The sequence below is a fragment of the Lonchura striata genome, chromosome 1 (genome assembly GCF_046129695.1).
Source record: "Lonchura striata isolate bLonStr1 chromosome 1, bLonStr1.mat, whole genome shotgun sequence".
NCBI lineage: Eukaryota > Metazoa > Chordata > Aves > Passeriformes > Estrildidae > Lonchura > Lonchura striata.
The window spans coordinates 122082750-122098058 of record NC_134603.1 but is presented as its reverse complement, the minus strand read 5'-3'; the positions used below and the strand labels follow the sequence as shown (position 1 = coordinate 122098058).

The 15309-nt window shown below is 41.9% G+C and overlaps 1 protein-coding gene across 1 annotated transcript in view; it reads left to right on the top strand.

The window, feature by feature from the left end:
- The first annotated feature begins 116 nt into the window (after positions 1–116).
- Positions 117–15309, top strand: part of PLEKHA8 (pleckstrin homology domain containing A8) — a 29395-nt gene continuing 14202 nt past the window's right edge. The window contains exons 1-6 of the mRNA XM_021538173.2: positions 117–216; positions 10015–10131; positions 10767–10922; positions 12606–12730; positions 14150–14308; positions 15211–15251. Coding sequence (XP_021393848.1) covers positions 177–216; positions 10015–10131; positions 10767–10922; positions 12606–12730; positions 14150–14308; positions 15211–15251 — 638 coding nt within the window. The 5' untranslated portion in view covers positions 117–176. The remainder of the gene's footprint in view (positions 217–10014; positions 10132–10766; positions 10923–12605; positions 12731–14149; positions 14309–15210; positions 15252–15309) is intronic.

Genomic DNA, 15309 nt, shown 5'->3' with positions numbered 1-15309 from the left:
CCTGCGCTGGGAGCGTGGCGGCGGCGGCGGGGGGCGGGCGCGGCGCGGGCCGGGCGGGGCGCGCGCCCCCCCGCGATGGCGCTGTGTGGCGGCGGCGCGGCGGAGCGCGGGCGGCGGCGGGCGGCGTGACCCCGCCGGGGGCCGGCCGCGCTGCATGGGGCCGGGGGCCGGCCGGCATGGAGGGGGTCCTGTACAAGTGGACCAACTACCTGAGCGGTGAGTTCCTGCCAGTGCTCAGCCTGTGCGGATCGGGCGCCGTCGTCTTGTCATACATGTATTTATACAAGTACATGCGTGTATATATTCGCTGTGCTTGCTGGGTGCGGGTCAGCGCTGCCCCTTGACCCCGCCGTGCAGGGGAGCAGCCCCGGCGCTGCCTTATTGTCACTGCCCGGCGTTTATCCCGGTGCCAGTGCCCGTCTTGGGTCGGCGTTCGGGCTAGTTTGGATGCTCCGGGTCACAGCTCGAACAGCGAACTTCCCCGGTCTCCACACAGCCCCGTGGAACTTTTATTGAGGCGAGTCGGGGATTCGGGGTATTCCCAGAGCTGGGAGAAAAACGTGTTGCCATACAGTCTCACTTGGGGGATTCGGGTGAGAAGGCATGCAAAAACCCAAAAAGACAAGAAAAAAGGTGGAGGGGGGGTTGTCCGGCTAGCTCTAGGCCCAAATTTTAATTTTTCGGGTGTTCCCGTGCCGCGGAAGGCTTGATTTCCATGTCAGGTTGGCAGCAGCCGTGTGTGGGCAGAGTTTGCCCAGCAGAGGTTGAAGGTGCCGGGGTCAGAAGCCCGCTGTGTTCCCATGGGATGTCCACTGCCCCTTCGAGTCGGGTGAGACAGAGGCGTGTGATCTGGGGCTGGGCATGGGGTCTTGCCAGGGGCAAGCCTCTCTGGTTTGTAGGAACGATTTGGAAACTTGAAGGTCAGAGAGAAGTAACCACGACCACCTTGGCATTGCCAGATGCGAGTGTTGCTCAGTGCTGTATGTACAAGGGCTGCCGCCTTGCTTTTTCCCGAGAGGCTGGAACAGCTGCACCGCTCTGGCTAGCTGGGAAAGTGTAGGAAATCAAAATTAAACAAAGAAAAAGCAGAAACACAAGGGAGTGTTGAATTCATGTGGTAGGGATGGCGTGGGTCAGCAGTGGTGCATGAGGCTGGATTTATTGCTGTGCTAAAAGATTGCTGTGACTTTTCCCCTTTAGGCAATAGGTGTTCTGAGATGAGAATCAAAATTTGTCAGGTCTCAGTGAACAGACATGGATTTTTTCTTTTGTTGTTAATTATTAGTGAATGCTCTTGAATTATGAAGAGGCAGTAGGAGCAGCCATGCTTGCCTTTTTCATGTGAATTGCAGAACTGTGGTAGTGATATTAGTCCTTTCCTCAAACTAACACCACCCATGGTTCAGCTGATCAAAAGTTTTATATGTTTTTCTTCGCATTGTTGAGATGCTGGGGTGTGTCTGGAACCCTTGTGCTTGGTTTAGTGCCATGAGACCTGGGAATGGGTGTCTGTGGGAAGCAATGCATGTTGTAGATAGCTGACTGGCATTTGACATTTTAGTGCCTGAGTGTGCCTGTGGTAGGATCAGCTGGTCTTCTGTTTTGATGGTAAGATGAAGACTAAGAAGTATTCTGTTTTCATCAAAATTAAATTTTCTTTTGCTAGCCACATGAATAGCAGCTCCAATCAAATGACCCTTCATGAAGAAGGATGATGCTTTGCAAAGCTCAGTCAAGCGAATGCAGACTGAAGGAAAACTTTTCCTTGCATATGTAAGATTTGTACTGGCTGAAAACTAAGAGAGGTTTTGCTGTCAGTACAGAGAAAATCTGTCAAGATTGAAGCATCCTTCTGATTTCTTGGTTGAAACTTGATTTCTAATAAGCGTGGTGGTCGTGGTCACTCTGTGCCTTCTCTTGGGTTGTAGAGTGCCCATGGTGTGTTTGAGAACAGTAAATTTACTGTTCTGCAAGCTGTCTGTACATACTAGTGCTTTATTTTGCCATAAAATGAAGACTTCCTGCCCTGAAGCCATTGAGTTACATATTTATGCAGAAATGCAAAAAAAAAAAAAAATTAATTCTGGAATGTGGTGTTCATTGTAGCAATAACAAAGAGCTGGAGAGTGAGAGACAGGAAAATCTCCTTTCAGAGATTATGGAAAGTAAGAAGGTTCAACAGGTCATCCAGAAGAGTATTTCTGCCAGTATTTTGCTCCCAGTATGCTTTTTCTGTTGGTCAAGGTTGATGAATCGGGTGCAGTACAGTGTAAACGATGCATGCAAAAAGTAGGGAAATTGTGTGTTATCCCTCTGTGTCGATGTGTGCCTGTGCTAATGAAACAATGCTGATGTACCTCAGGATGAGGAGGACCCCTCACAGTCAAAGAAGAGATAGAGCATTTAAAAAAGAACAAGCATCAAACTGTAGGAAAGAACTGCTTTTCCTTCTTGCTGTGAAAGAGGAGCTGATGCGAGTTTGTTGGTAATTGAGTCCTTTCTGGGAATTTTGATTTCATAATGTCTTATTGCCATCATGAGATGTCAAATCCACATCAACCCATTTCCTCCCAGCTCTTGGGCTCGGAGCTAGATCTGTGTTGCAAATGACATAGTTATTGACAGCAAGAACGTATAGGAAACAATTTTGGTTTTCTGTGGGTAAAGGGCAAAGAAAGCATACCATGATTGCCACCAATTGAAAGACAGATCAGTTTGCTTTACTGTTTAAACAAGTTATCTTGTTTGTAATAAATGCACTTGTTTGCTTTATATAGATTAGAATAACTCAAATCAATATTACCTGGTTTCTGCGTGGAGGTGGGGTTTTTCCTCTGGTGTTGATCCCACAGTCACATTGTGGTTTCTATATGCAGGGTTTCCAGTGCTAACTTGGAAATCTCTTGCGTTTAGAAAACTGAGATTTTTAGTGGTTTTCTGTCCTCTAATGTAGATAGTGATTTCTCAGTGTGTTACTTCCGTTTAAGTGAAGCGTGGCAACTTTGGATCAGAAAACATTCACAAAGTTGTAGCCTATGAAAATCCATTGGGATCTTGTGTTTGTGGTGTGTGTCTTTCAGTTGCTCTTGTCTATGCTTGCCCCACTAAACTGGTTAAAACCTTAAGAGAGCAGGGAACTTTGCAAGCAGAATTATCATCATATAAAGTGAGACAGCACTTTTTTTCTTGTGCAAATCTATAATGCATGTACAAAGTTCCAATTATTCATCCTCAAAATCCAGGGCAGGGTGACTTAAATCATGCAGGCATGTAAGTTGGCCTCAGCTAAGCTTATAGTCAAAGCATGTAACATGATCTTAAAAAATTCCTAGATTTCATCCTTTGCCAAAAGTCTCTATCTGATGTTAGCTTTGCATGGTGGGGGCTGGAGATGGCTGTGTAACTATTGTTTCAGTACCACTTACTGTAGTAAGCAGTTGGAATGATAAAAGTGTCACCGTGTGCCTTCCCTATAGCTCCTCAGTCACTGGCTGCAGTCCTGGCAGAGCACAAACCATTCTGGTGTGGGCAGCATCAAAGGCAGATCCTGGCTGCAGTGTCACAGTGTGACTGATCTCCAGCTGGGGAATGCTGCTGGCAGGATAAAGGACAGAGCAGAGCTGAACTGCACGTGAAGGCTGCTCTTTGCTGCTTGGAAACTGCCACCCGTGGGACTCTCTGAACTTAACCTGTAATGCATACTCTTTGAGCATAACTTCTGATTAATAAAATAAATTGGTTTAGTCTTTGGAGTTTGCCTTGTAAAAGGCATTGATGATTTATTTTTTCTCATCAGGTTTATAGAACGAGTATATTGCTGGGACGCAGCATGGAGTTAGGAAATACCTCCTTCAGTAGTGTGTGTGAGAGCTTGGCACTTTCAAGTTGATTTTTTTCTTTCTGCTGAAAATCAGTTCAGATCTTCAGTGCAGACACACACCCTACCTGGGATTGCTGCTAACTGGAAAAGTGGTATGCATCAGCTCTTGACTGTGGGGTTCAAAGGCAACTTCATAATTAGATGAAAAATGATGACTGATTCCACTGGCTTGCTTGGTATTTGTTACTTGCTCCATAAAATTACTGTGATCACTTTCCTCTACAAAACTAAGCTTTTTCTCATATTTAAATATTCACTTCCTTGTTTGTGCTGAGCAATTCTAACCCTAAGTAATTCATCTTCCTCAAGGCATGATAGACTCACCTTCATGCCATCACCAGTGACTCTGCATCATGCCACGTACTTCAGTTAGCTCTCCCCATTTACCTGTATGTAATCATCCCCTCTCAGTTTATTGTTGTACCTTGGATTCTTTTCAGTTTATCCCAAGATAGCATGAGCCAGCACTAAGCAGTATATGTCAGCTTTCGCATAAAAGTTTAAATTGCTCTTGTCTCTACTGATTTAGAATCCCTTGATAAACTTGGAAGTAGAGCTCAAGAAAATGTGAAAAAGCATTAGTTCTTGTATCTTGGATCTGGATGCACATGATATTGCTTAGAGCAAGTCTCTGTGAGTTTAAGAAATCTGACCTTTTAGGATGAGAGACACATATCATTCCAGCTGATACCAAGCTCTGGAAATAAGCTCCTCTGTTTCCAGACATGGAGGAATTAATCAAAAACTTCACACTTAGATAAATATTTAGTTCTAAAAAGCCTTTTATAATTTTCCCCTTAATTTTAGCCTCTGAGTATAGTCCAAGTTCTGGTTATATAAAATTAGAAGTCTGGTTTTCCTGGAGGTGGACCTACAGAGCTGATACTTCTGTTGCTTTCAGGGCAATGGTCTGCCTTCTATTACTGGCTGTGGCTGCTCTCAGGATCCAGGTGTTGGTTTAGATGAATGCCTGACTGTCAGCCAGTTCTGGGTGGATGAGACTTTTCATGCAGGATACTTCAAGGACTGTTAGTTAATTCTCTTTGGATTTTGCTTAATTGTCTTTGTGTGATTTGACCTTTCTCACAATTTTCTTCCCTTTCTATTTCTTCATGCAGCAATCTTGCTTTTGTCCAACCATTTTAGAATTATGTAATGTGCTCACAGTAGAAAAAGTTTGATGAGGCTGCAGGAATGGAAATCAGTGTCCCCTCTCTCCTCTGTAAGTGTTAGAGCAGTGCTGCAGAGCCTCCATGGTGCAGCGTTCCCTGCCAGGTATGCTGCAGTACCAGTGCCTCTGCATTCAGTCCCTCCGCTCTGAAGTAAGTGATCACAGGGAATGGCTGTGTAGGACAGAAACCAAAGGTGTGGTAGACTGATGGTGAAGAGATACCATCATGTGGTATCTGTGTGTGCTTACATAAATTCACTATGTTAACTTACTCTGGCCTGATAACCACCCCAGGGGTCAGAGAGAGGAGCAGCTTGTTTGCTGGGACAATTAGTGTCTGAGCAGTGGGTCTGTGTTATTGAACTTCTTCTTCCACCACAATCCTTCATCCTTTCACTGCATCCCTTTCAAAAATGCCTGACTAGTACATTGTGCTCTCTGTGCCTTGGCTGGTCACAGCCATAAAATAGTTTGCAAACAAACCCAGTCGCCCTGTGATGACAGGATGCTTTTTCAATGCTGCTAGCATTGCCCTAACAGTTGTGATTGAAACAAAAATGGACTTTATGGAATCCCTGTAAGAAAGATCATTTGGGAGAAGGTCATTGTGTTAAAGCCTTTTCCAGCTGTTGCTTCCTTCACTTGAACCTCTAGTGTCCCTCAAGCAAGTGCTTTAAAAAGTGATACTGTTGTTAAGGTGCTAAATCTTTGATCTTCATTACCTTTAGGGGCTTTTTGTATTGATTCCTGCTGTTGATATGCACATAATCAGAGTAAAATTGCAATACAGGCATTTCCAGAAGCTGCTGTCTATGTGACAGGATAATAGCTCACAGAAGAAGCATAGATTGTTACACAGTCTTGTCTGCCTTTCTGCTGTCCCTCATGGGCACACACTGAATTTTTATCCTGTCAGATTGTTCTGCTATAGAATTAAGGCTGCAAAATGTGTTCCAGTCCTGGGATTGCCCTTCCCAAAATACTGGGTAGCCTTAGGAGGCTGTATAGAAAAAATAGGCGCCAGCTTTGAGTGAAAAATTCTTATGTCAGGATAGTCTTTTACTTCTGTTCATTGAATGAGAAAATAGGGGAAAAGTGTGAAGTTTGATCTGTGTAAGATCCTTTCTTGCTAATTGCTTTTTCTGACTAGAAACCTGGTTGACTGATAGTGTCTTTGCCTGCTAGAGCTGAGTTTTCAGCAGTTCTTGTCCTGCTATCAGTCGCTGACACAGCACTGGGCAGACGATGTGGTGCTTTTGCCCTTGGGAGATAAACCTGGAGATGGTGGGACAGTGAGCACGTGGCACAGTTTACATTTCCTCAGGGTGGGATGAAAGGATGGATATTGCTCATTCTCACAGTGAGATGGCTCTGACTAGCAGGGCAGCCACGCTGGGACTTTTTTGTGACCCTGCACAGAAAAACAGTGATCTGTCCAGCTATGCCATCTGCACTTAAGTCTTAGATCTTGCCCTTGTTATAAGCAGCAGGGAGATGATGGCTTTAACTCCTCCTATTAGACAGGTGATGTAATATGGAAAGTTTGTAATTATCTCCTATCTGCAGTTAAAGTCTGGATTAGGGTCAAAGAGTCCAAGGACTATCTATTGAAAAAGTTTTACAGAAACTTATTCTGACACTTAAGAAATAAATAAGCCTCAAGTGTTAAATAATTCTCATGGAAAACAAGCAATAATAAAAACCTGGATGTCTGGGTTTTATGCACTTTGGAAATGCAGGTGGAAGTGATGTCTCTTAATTGCAGCTTGTTTTCCAGGTCAATTTGACTTCTTGAGTGTGTAATTCTCCCAGATGGCTTTGTAGATGTCTGACATGATCTACGTGTCTTATAGTGTTGGTTTTGGGTTTTTTTTGTTGTTTTTTTTTTTTCCTTCAGGCTTGGCACTTTGGAAGGAATGCTGTCTGGAGTCTGGGTTGTATAACATTAAAGTTTGAATTATATCCAAATTTCATTTGTGTTATCAAGAAATGTCAAGTTTGCTCATTGATAGCGACATCCAGATTTCCTCAAGTGCAATGATGGAAGTAGGCAGATCTTTCTATAGAAAATTCTCGAGAAGTAATGAATCCTTAGCAGGCACAGACTGCTTAAATATCTGTTTTTGTAGTGGACAATATCAGATCTTCCAGGTACTGCAGGCACTAACTGTAGGTTTCACACAGGAGTGCAATATGTACTTTGACCAGTGCCTGTGAAGTCATCTGGAATATCTTCACTCTCTTATATGGCTAGGACCTTAAGCTACTAATCACTTTTTATTGTGCTTTGTGCTTTATTGGGGATTTTTTCGTACATACCTTTCCCACCAAGGTCAGTTTTTATTGTTAATTGTACTGTGCCTCTAAAATGAGATGTTGGAAGTATGAGCTATATTTTTTCCTGCCTATGCACCACCAGTATAATGGACTTAAATTCTTCTTCAAAGTTGTGTTAATGCTGGCACCAATAAGACCTTAAAAGGTTCTGCTTTACCTTTCCGTATCAGGTGAAATCGGAATGCTCAGTTCCAAAAATTACAATATTCCTATGACAAATTTATAGGAGGCAAATAACACTGAGTAAACCCAAGATTTGTGTTATTGGAAGTGCCTAAGTATCTTTTTGTTGCTTTGGTTTTTGTTTTGGTTTTTTTTTGTTCCTCCATTCTTCACTTGTCTGCAAAAGTGAAGCTCTTGTAATTAAAGATTGTATCCCTGTGCAATGCCCATGATTTGCCAGCCACATGCTATTTTTAGCTGGTTGTTTAGGATAACCTTCCCATGGCTGCTGACTCAGTGTCAGTGAGTACCAGGTGGTTAGTGCATCTTCTGACAGAACCTTGCTGCGAGTTTTTTTTAAATTGTTTTTCTTTTACAAAAACGTGCTCATATTAGTGTAACAATTCTGTTCTTAAAATATATATTGTCCTAGGTAAAAACTGTCTATCACAATCTTTTTTTAATATGTATCTAATAATTAAAGAAGAGTTGTTTTCTGCAAAGGAATGCAGATAGTTACTCTGTTCCCCACAAAAAACACCAAGACCCCAAGACCCAGAACCAAAATAACCAACCAAATAAAAGTCTCAAAAAATATATTCATTCATAACATATTTTTAAACAGCCTCCAAAGTGATGGAGGCAGAGTGATTTGTATGTTGGCTAATTGATTGCACAGCCTTTGATGGATGGGACACAATTTGGTTGAGCATCAGCTGCAATTGTAAGCTGTAGGACCATGGCTGAAATGATTCATGCGCAGCAGCAGGAGCACCAGACTGAATTAGAGGCTTGTATTGACTGTGGCGCTGTGCATTATTTAAAGAATTGGTTCTGTGCCATTGAGTGTCTGAAGCAATTAACTGCTTCTCTCTGCTGAACAATCACTTCCTTTTTTTGTGAGTTCCCACATATCAGTAGTGACTTGCAGGATAGTTGCTTTATTTTGGAGGCAAGACAAATAGAAACCAGTCTTGCTGATTTCTTTTTTTAATTTTTAATTTTTTTTTCCTCATTTTTGTGATTTTTCCTTCTTCATATAAAGTAAAGAAGTGTTGAGAGTACTTTGGATTTTTGACATTTTTATATTCTTCTGGGAAATAATGGAGAGATCTAGAAGGGAATGAAATACTATTTATGTTTAATTTGTTTTCCAGCCACCACAAAGGGTTCAGCAATCTATAAACTGGGTTGGACTGAATGCAGTGGTATTGATTTAAAAAAAAAAAGGCAGGGGGAAGGGGGGACAAGCCAGACCATACTCCTGCTGTGCCTAAGGCTTTAGGCCTTTCTAATCTTAAACTGTGTTGTGCTTGCTTTCAGCAGTTTGTCTGAGGAACCAGTTTCTCGCTGGAAAGGAGCTGTCAATCCTCCAATGTGATACCAGTCCAAGCCCAGCCTGGGCTCCTGCAGCACAGTTCTGGTTGGCAGAGCCCTGCTGCAGGGGACAGCAGAACTGAATACCCTCTGCCAAAATATCTAATAGAGCCGTGTGGCCCACATGGTCTTGTCCAAGTGTTTCTTCCAGAGATGGTTGGCTGGCATAATGTGGGAGTGTCAGAATCTTAATGCATTGGACCTGGCCAGGGAAGCCTGTTGCAGCTCAGTAAATGAAAGCTGCTTTCCTCCAGTGACATTGCTGCCTCATTTCTTATTAAGTTAATGAGCTTGTAGTTTTTAATTAGACATAAATGGCAGCTGTCAGGTCGTATGTTTGGTTTTATCTTTTCATACTGCTGTAGTGATTCCAAAAGTAGAAAAAAAAGCATGATTTACTTCTAAAGTTGGGCAGCAGGGTGGGCAAACGCACACCCAGAACTACTGGTGTGGGTCTACCCTGGTTTTGGTTTTTCTCTGGGAAACTATCCAGAAGTGCAGGTCAGTAATTCAAGACTATGTTTTAAGTGGGCAGCACAAGGAGTTTCAAGAGCTGTTGAAAACTGCTTCACCAAAAGATGGTATTCAGAATGTTCAGAAATCAACGGCTCCGCCTCTGCTCGTCTGTTGATTTTTAAGAGATTCTTACACATTGTTTTTCAAGATAACCTTCCTTCAAGGGAGGAAGACTTGTAAGGCAAGACAGCTGGGTGGCTTTTGGGAAGAGTGAAGAGGTGGGTTGAGGAGTGGTAGAAGGAATTGAGGGGTGCTGAACTGAGAAGGTGGTTTTGGAAGAGACAGTGAGTCAGTGATGCTGTGTTAGCAAAACTGCTGAAAATGACATATGGCATCTCAAGACACATGCTGCTGTGGTCCACCTGTGTGCAGAACAGACATGTAGGTGTCAGAAAGCAGGGGTTGTGGTGTAGAACATCCAAGTCTGTCCACAAATCTTAATACTTCAACGGGTTTAGTTTTCCAGGGGGACTGAGAATCTTTGGGGGCATATTTGCAGCAAGTCTCCAGTGAGAGAGATGGTGGAATTGCAGGGAGAGGTGTAACTGAGAAATTCAGTTTTGTTTTTCAGGCTGGCAGCCTCGGTGGTTCCTTCTCTGTGGTGGCATCCTGTCCTATTATGACTCTCAGGAAGATGCTTGGAAGGGTTGTAAGGGAAGCATCCAAATGGCTGTTTGTGAAATTCAAGGTAACTAAGATACAGTAACACTCAGCTACATTAATTTTGCCCAGTAATGTTACATTCAAGATGAGATTTCAGATGACAAGAGCTATTTGGCAGCTTGATTTCTATGGTGTGTATTTGCAGTAACTTGATGTACATGCAAGTTTTTATACCGTAGTATTTTGAAAATGTTGAGAGAATTGCAAGTCTCTAATATTGTGGGTAATCTTCATGCAGGTGGGTCACTGCTTTTCATGAGCTGTGGTGGAACATCACGCAGCTTCAAATGACTCCTTGTAAGCACAGAACTGAAGCTAGAAACATGAATAAGAAACTTCAGTGCTACGTCTGCTCAGTCATATTGCCACATTTTTGAGGCTCAGTTAAGAGCTGGAAGCTTGAAAGAGAAGCTTACCAGAAAAGGATGCCCTTTCCATAAAGACTCTCAGATTATACTGATCACAAAACTGTCTTTCATAGCTGGACATGTGTGTCCTAACTCTAACAGAAGAGAAGTCATAAAATGGCAGTGGGGGAAGTTGGGACCATAGATTTCTCCTCTTTCATTACTGTTTGATCTTCCATCTAACACATTTGTTGGGTTGTTTGGTTGGGCTGGGAAGGGCCAGGGGGCTGGTCTGAATCTATGTTGCTTTCAGTTCATCCTGCAGATAACACACGAATGGACCTGATAATCCCAGGGGAACAGTACTTCTATCTGAAGGCAAGAAATGCAGTTGAAAGGCAAAAGTGGCTGGTTGCACTTGGAACTGCCAAAGCCTGTCTGACTGACAGCAGGACACAAAAGGAAAAAGGCAAGAACACCCTTTTGCTGGCACATAATGTTTGCTTTATATTTCCCCATGCTTTCCCTGGTCCATGTACATACAACTTCAGTGTCCAGCCTGTGCTTCAGGTCTTTGGTGCTGCTAAAAGCTAAAACATGTGGGAATATTAACTAGAAATCTCAGGTATTAATTCTCAGGGCAGGGATTTGGTAACTTTCTTTTTCTTACAATACACTATATAAAAATAATTTGAAAACTATGTGCTGATGGGTTCTGTAAGTACAATGAGTAAATAGGCCCTGCCTAGGGGTCACTGTGATGCAGAATGTACAGCTCGCCTTGTACAGCTATCTAAATATGATGACCCAGCCTCTCACACCAGTGTCTCTTCAGCTTTGGAGTTCCTCACATGTTTCCATATTCTCATTGGGCTGTCTTCTGCATTTTGAGAATGCCTCAGCAATTAATTTGCACTGGGTTCCAAATCTATTAGTATTCAGAAACTTAAATCTGATTGTGGTCAGGCTATGAAAATTAATTCACTTACCACTTTGCTTTCACCAGCAATCTCACTTTTTCCTGTAGTGAAAACCCCTCTTGCTTACAAGTGTGGCATCAGTCACAGAACATTGTGAGGCCTTGTGCCTTAACCTTGTGTAACCTCAGCACAATGACTATACAGAAGATGGGAAAACAGAAAATTATAATTGTCCTGAGTAAATGCAGGGGGTGGCAAGCACTTCCTTTCCCTGAGGTGAGGATTTGCTTCTCCTCTTAGCTTTATGTGTGTTATCTCCAGCTTTGCATCTACTGGTTCAAACTCAGTCAGAACTGAGCAGAAGATGCTACTATAGAGTCCTTCCCCAGATGAGGATCTGATGTGCAGTGCCTAGAAGCAGAACAAAGTTCTGCTTTGTAAAGTGACATATAGTAGCACGGGGTGAAAAGCTAGTGATGTATTTGCAGAACTAAACCATGTTATTCTTACTAACAGACAATTTATTTTATAATTCAGGGGCTCAAATATCAAAAACATTACTTCTGAAAAATCTCAGAATGACTGTTAATCTTATCTGGATTAGTCTTCTCAGTTCTGCACTCTCTGTTTCTCAGTACAAGAAACATATGGACACACTGGAGTGAGTCCAGTAAAGGGCCACTAAGATGATTAAAGGAAATATCTAGTGAGACGGCATAAAAAGATTAAACCAGGGTCTTCTCCCTGACTGAACAAGACAAAATATGCATGAACTTTGATACAAACTACTCAATTGAAATATATGCAAAAATGGTTATGTTGTGAAGATGAGGGAGCACTAAAAGGCTGCACAGAAGAGGTTGTGTAGTCTCCATCCTTGGTACTGTTCAAAACCTGACTAGACCTGAGTAATTTGCTCTGACTGTCCTTGAGCAGGGGAGTAGGACTAGCTGGTGTCCAAAGGTGTCTTCAATCTCATCCATCCCATGATTCAAGGATATCTGTATTAAATGAATCCCTTTCTGTTGGACAGAATGCATCTTTTATGCCCAGTGTTTTCTACCTACCCTATGTAAGCAATGCTACTGATTGCAGCTTAAACTACTTTGTGAAAACAAAAATATTATATGTAGGGCTTTTCTCCTATATAAAAGGCCTGCTAAGACCAAACGTCGTGTACTTGCCTTACACTGGATACAGTAAATTTGACTTTTCTTTTGTTTAACTTTCAGAGTTCACTGAAAACACAGAAGCCTTGAAGACCAAAATGTCTGAACTTAGACTGTACTGTAACCTCCTTGTTCAGCAAGTGCATAAAACAAAGGAAGCCAGCATTTCTGGTGTGTCAGAACCAGAGGTACAGTTCTATTTTTGTTATAGCCCACATGTGTAATATCTTGGGCACATGAGCTTTTCTGGATATCCAGTGTAGTATTCACTCCCAGTTACTTAATGTTGCACCCTCCTTCTGCAGAGAACCTGAGGGAAATAAAGTGCTCACACAACAAGTCTTGTTTAAATGGAGTATTACTACATTGTTGCAAATTACTTGCCCTATGTTGGGCTAGCAAGTAGTGAGATGAGATATGATATCCATGATCTAGACAGTAACACCCCTGTAGATGATCATGTGTTTGCAGTGGATCAAAAAAAGCAAAAGATCTTTTATAAAAAGATAATTTGCACAAAGAACAATTTTTCTGCCTGAGTCATTAATATCCTACTCAACAAAACTATTAAAAGGTCAAGAGATGTTGCAGACCACAAAAAGAGCAAAAATGATATAAAGAACTGCTTGGTTGCCTCACTTAAATTAAAGTTTCAAACTTTGCAAATCTTCATGACCAAAGAAGCCTCATTTAAGAGGGATCTCCTAAAGACAGTGATGTGTGCCCCTTGCTTTGAGAGAGAAATGTGTGAAGAAGGATGCACTTTCTTTGCTAGAGAAGCTGATGTTGAGTTCCAGGATGCCTCCCGCTGGAGAGATGGGTCTTCAGATGCAGAACAAGCAGGCAAAACACCTGAAGATTAATCAAGCCTTTGGTTTGATGTCCAAACCATCTCTGTAAAGATAGCTGATAAGCTGTTTAAGGTGAATTAAAAGACAGTGCACAAGCCTGATGTGGTATACAAATGACTAAAAGGCACTGTTAGAACTTGCAGCTCACAGGTGTTGACCTGTAATGTGGTGTTTATCCTGCTCATATTTCATGCATCTGGGGGAAGACTCTCTTTCCCTGATCTTACTGGCATTTAACTGCAAAGATTTATTGCTAAAAGCATTTCAGCAACAATAACTCACTTTGTAGAGATGGAGAGGCAATGATATACGTCATTCTGAATTTTTGTCATTTCCAATAATTTTTTGTTCATGAGGCTTTTGAAATGATCATCTGCAGATCATTCTGCATCAATTTAATTTGTTTACTTTTCCTATCTCCTGTCAGTGGTGTTTCCTGGAATGCTGTTGTTGAATACACTCAGGCTTAGTATTTAATGCACTTCTAACACCAATAAGATAACTAAGAGGCATTGATTTCAAAACACAAGCGTGTTAAGCTGCTTGTACTGAGAGGCTGAAAAGAGTGGTAATACTGCAAGGGGACATAGGCACAGTAATATGTGATGCCAGTTCTCTGAGCAGCTGACACATTGAATTTTAATTCATGTTAACCAGAAATCACAACTGTAGCAACTGTGGGCTTTGCAGACATTAGTTGTTCCAAATTGATCTTCTGTGGTGAGTCCATTTCTTCCAATTGATTTCTTCCCACAGAGTGAGATTGATATGGGAGCTCTGTTGAAATCAACCTGTGACACTTTCCTGAAGACTCTTGAAGAATGTATGCAGATTGCAAATACTGCCTTCACTTCTGAGTTATTGCATCAGACCCCACCTGGATCTCCAAATTTAGCAGTTCTCAGAATGAGCAAGGTAATGGCCAGTATCTTCTTCTCTTAGGATCAGGAGGGATGCTAGTGGGTTCTTTTGTCAAAAGTAGCATTTGTAGAAGTAAGGTGTGCCTTTTTACTCATATCATAGCTACTGGTCCCGCGCTGGACATACTCTGCTATTTCTTGTGGTTTGCAAGGGAAGTAGGGCCATTTTTTCAATAAGCAGTGACCAATCTCTTAACCTTTAATGACAGGTGAAAGTTTTTAAACATTAACTTTCAGGGCCTGAAAGTCATACAGTAGTGTTTCAAAAGACCTTGGCTCTATAGCAAGTTTGTGCATGTGGGAGCTCACAGCAATTATTACTCTGTTAAGCTACAGCAGTATTGGATATATGCTAATATGCCAGAGGGAGCTGATGAGCTTAGCTTTCTAATGAGAAGGGCACTTTGTTGATTCCTGGATCCATAACTATGTATGGAAAACTGGAGCATCTCTGGCAAACAGGAAGTTAAGATCTATGTAGGAAGGTAGATACATGACTGCATATGAGAAATGAGATTGCTTCACCATATCTGATATCTAGCTTCATGTTTCTTCTATTTTTTTCAAGGCTTTTTGAGTAAGTAAAGAAAACATTGCAAAGGAAGCTCACTGCATTTTTTCTTCTCTGTATGCTGTGTGTTGTTTCACTTTACACCTCCTAACTAGCTTCTGAAGTAAATTTTATTTTCTTTATTTTTTCTTTTTTTTCTTTAGACTATTGTAGTAGTGTAATAATGTAGCACTGTTTTCATATTTGTCTGTATACTGCCTCTAGGTCAGAGAATTAGAGAGGCTTTTTTTGCTGACTCCAACTTATGTTTAATAAAATGTGAAGTTTGAGAAGCATGATACAGTCTTCTTGCTTTAAACAATATTCTCCCCCTCCATGTCTTTCAGGTAAAGCATTCTGTCTTGTCCAGTCACACCTCAACAGAAAGGTATAACAGGAGTCTTTGCTGTCACTCTCTTTCTAATCTGTGTTTGGTAGTGTCTGTT